The 3,411-nt window shown below is 59.2% G+C and overlaps 1 protein-coding gene across 1 annotated transcript in view; it reads left to right on the top strand.

Moving 5' to 3' along the window:
- SEMA7A (semaphorin 7A (John Milton Hagen blood group)) overlaps positions 1-2,968 on the top strand; it is a 24,106-nt gene extending 21,138 nt beyond the window's left edge. The window contains exons 13-14 of the mRNA XM_015638439.3: positions 294-361; positions 1,391-2,968. Of these exons, the coding sequence (XP_015493925.1) occupies positions 294-361; positions 1,391-1,737 (415 nt within the window). The 3' untranslated portion in view covers positions 1,738-2,968. The remainder of the gene's footprint in view (positions 1-293; positions 362-1,390) is intronic.
- The last annotated feature ends 443 nt before the right edge of the window (positions 2,969-3,411 follow it).

Genomic DNA, 3,411 nt, shown 5'->3' with positions numbered 1-3,411 from the left:
TCCCTCTCCCTGGAAGTTTGGGGTGCTCTGTGTGGAGCAAAACCCTTGAAGGGTTTTGGGCACCTGACCCCTCTCCCCAAATTTTGGGGTGTTCTGAGCAAATCCATCCCTCCCTTGAAGGGTTTTGGGCACCAAACCCTCTCCTTGCTGCTGGGTCTCCTGTTGGTCATCTCCAACCTTTGGAAAGGGGAAGGGGGAGATTCCCGCTCATCCCGCCGATATGGGGGATCCCCATCCCTGAAAATGCTGCTTCCCAAAGTTTCCTCGGTGCTTATTCCCATTCCCACCCCCAGGGAGGTGCTCCAGGACCTGAACTTGGACTCGCGGCTAGGAAACTGCCAGACGGGCGATGTCAAGGAAGGTACGCGGAGATGCTGCAGTTGGGGAAGGAATCGTTGGGTTTTTGGAAGGGTTTGGATGGTGGGAGGTGGAACTGGAATTCCACTGGGCTGGAATTAGCAGAAATCATTTTCCTGAGCTGGGTGGGAAGGATCAAACTGGGAGAAAAGTCCCAGGGCTTCAGCGGCTGTGGGGCTGCTGTTGTCACACAGATCTGTAACGTCGTGTAACATTGATCCCACCGACCCCATCTGCGGTTCCTGGACGTCTGCCCTGGGTCTTCCACGTGGGTATTCCCACAGAAATACTGATCTCTCACTCTGCTCTGCCACAGCTGAGCAGAGGAGGGGCAAAGAAAATGAAATTAAAAAGCTCATGGGGTGAGGTGAGGGTCAGGAGGAAACACTCGAAGGGCAAAACAGGCTCAAAACTTTGAAAGGTATAAAGGAAAATTTATGAGCGGGATTAAAAGAGGATAATGAGAATAAAATAAACTTTTAGACCACTTTTCCCTTCCCCACCCCACACCTTTCCTTCCCACCGACCACACAGGGAGACAAAACCTGGGGATTTTAGTCAGGTTATCACTTGAAAAGAATCTTTGCTTTGGGAGAGGAGTCTCTTTTCCACCTGGGGTCCTTCCCACGGGAGAGAATTCTCTGGGAACTCCTCCAGCGCGGTTCTCATCCTCTAATCCTCCTGACGCGCCGTGCCGCCAGACCCTCCCAGAACCCGTGGGTTCCTTTGCTCTCCAGATCTTCCAGCTGGGAAGCGTTTGTAGAGCTCCACGGTGCGGGGAAGGGAAAGCCGTGCGGGGAAGGAGCCCCATCACGGGGTGGGATGGACCCTCCAAAGAGAGGAGGGAAGAGGAACCGCGCGCCTTTCCTTGAGCGTGTCAGCGCCAAGGCGTGCCTGACTCTCCAGCTGGGAGGTCACCACGTGCCAGCCCTTTAGGGGCTGAAGTTTTGAGGAGTTTCCCTCTCCCTCGGCGCCACTCGAAGCCAGATTGTGTCAGACTGACGCAGCCTCCCCCACCTCCGTGTCCCCTCAGGTGACTTCCGCAACATCTCGGTGATGCTCTACTCCCGCTATTACCTCAACTGCTCCATCGAGTCCCACTACGCCACCTACAACTGGTACCACGAGGACGTGCTCATCAAGAGCTGCAACACGTCCCACCCGCAGCACGACTGCTTCCACTTCATCCCCAGCGTCCACCGCGAGCACTACGGCCACTACGTCTGCGTGTCCGAGGAGGACGGCTTCCGCCAGGCTCTGGTCAAGGAGCGTCTGCTGGACCGCCTGCGCTTCCTGTCCCAGCGTGGCCGCGCTCCGGCCACTCTGGCCTCGTGGTTCCAGCTGCTGCTCGCTGTGCTCCTGGCCGAGCTCTTCCACTGAGGCCCTGCCCGCTGCCGCCGTTCCCGCGGCTCCCCCGGAGCCCTTCGCCTTCCTCGCCGCGGGCCTCGCTGGCGGAGCCTCGGGAGGAGGGCGCGACACGCGGTGGCCGCTCCGCTGGCCGGCCATGCATGCGCTGCTCCCCAGGGCGCGGCCACTCCTTGCATGTGATGAAGATGAGGATGAGGAGGAGGAGGAGCCGACCCTCGGCCTCCGGACTGCGGGATCCCCGCGTTTTTGGCGGATGATGTCGGGGTTGGCAGCAGCTGGGACACCCCCGGCGTCACTCGCGAGTCCCCTCCGGCTCCGGAGGGCTCGGAGGCTCCAGGGGGGGCTCGGTTCGTTGTTTTTGTTTTCTGTTTGCAGCCGGCTTTGGTGTGGGAGGGATGTCGGGAATCGGCGCCGCGTTGGGAATTTGCATGGAAAAGCCTTGGAAGGTGACTGGATTTGGGGTGTGGGGACGGGAAAGCGGGAGCGCAGAGCCCGGAGCGGGGCGGGAGGCGCTGGGCAGACGCTGGAGACGCACAAATCCTCTGCAGGCGGCTGAGGGGCCGTGCCCACTCCCACCCCAGCCCGGGAGTCCTCAGGGAAAGCGGCCGCGGATCTCAGGGCACCGGGGGCGGCTGCGCCTGTCCCCGGCTCTGCCCCTGTCCCCCGAGCCGGGCACGGGCCGGGCCCGGGCTGCGCTTCCCCCGCGCTTTCGGAGGTCTCGGAGCGAGACTAAACTGTGAAAACCGGGATTTTCCCCCTGAAAAGGTGGGGGGAGGGTCCCTCTCCTTGTCCAAACCTTGCCCAGCCCGGAACGGCCCGGCCTCGGGCGGGGACACCCTGGGGACACCCAGGCCGTGCTTCCAATGCCTGTCCTGGCTCCTGCTCGCTCGGGAGCGGCCTCGGGGCCTCATCCACACCCCACGGACAGAGCTTCCTACTGCACTACATCCCCGAGATGCTCCCCAGCCCAGGACAGAGCTCCTCACAGCCCTTCTCAAAGCACTTTAACTCTGTGGACTAACAGATATTTATTATTATATCGACTGCTCGTTACTGTCTTGTAGGATTTTATAATATTACAGCAGGCGGGGGCGGACTGCAGGAGAGGAAAATTCAAATAATAATAATAAAAAAAAAGCAAAAAAAACCCCCACCATGACAGCTACCAAAAAAAAACAAACCACCCCCCAACCCTTTCAGACCTGTAACCAAAGCGGATGGTCGGAATAAAGAGTGGAAAAAAAGGAGGGAGAGCGCCGTGGTTCTCACTGGGAATGGTCGGGCCAGGGTCTCCCCTCGCCTTTTCCCACCTCCTGCTCTCTCCAGCCCTGCTTTTGCTGCTCCTGATCCAGGCCAGCGCCTTCCAGCGGCAAATTCCCGCTGGAAAACCCAGGGGAGGAATGGGAACCGTCTCCAGATTTTGGGGAAAAGCGAGCTGAGGGTCGCTGCTGTGAGGAGAAAGGGCCGGGCAGGGAATGGGAATTCGGGATTTTAAAAGGCAGGAGAGAACAACATCCCAAAGGCAGAGCCCACCCAAAACTCACCCCAATTCCCGGTGCTCCTCTTCCCTCCTGGAAATATTTGGGGATGGGAATGTTCTGGAGCACAGTGCCGCAGAGCTGGGGCCGCTCGGGGATGCTGATCCTACCTTTCCCTGCCTCCATCCCTTTTATTTTGGCACAGAAT

Source organism: Parus major, chromosome 10, assembly GCF_001522545.3.
Source record: "Parus major isolate Abel chromosome 10, Parus_major1.1, whole genome shotgun sequence".
In the NCBI taxonomy this organism is placed as follows: domain Eukaryota; kingdom Metazoa; phylum Chordata; class Aves; order Passeriformes; family Paridae; genus Parus; species Parus major.
Note: the sequence above shows the minus strand (reverse complement) of the source record. Positions and strands in the feature narration are given on the sequence as shown.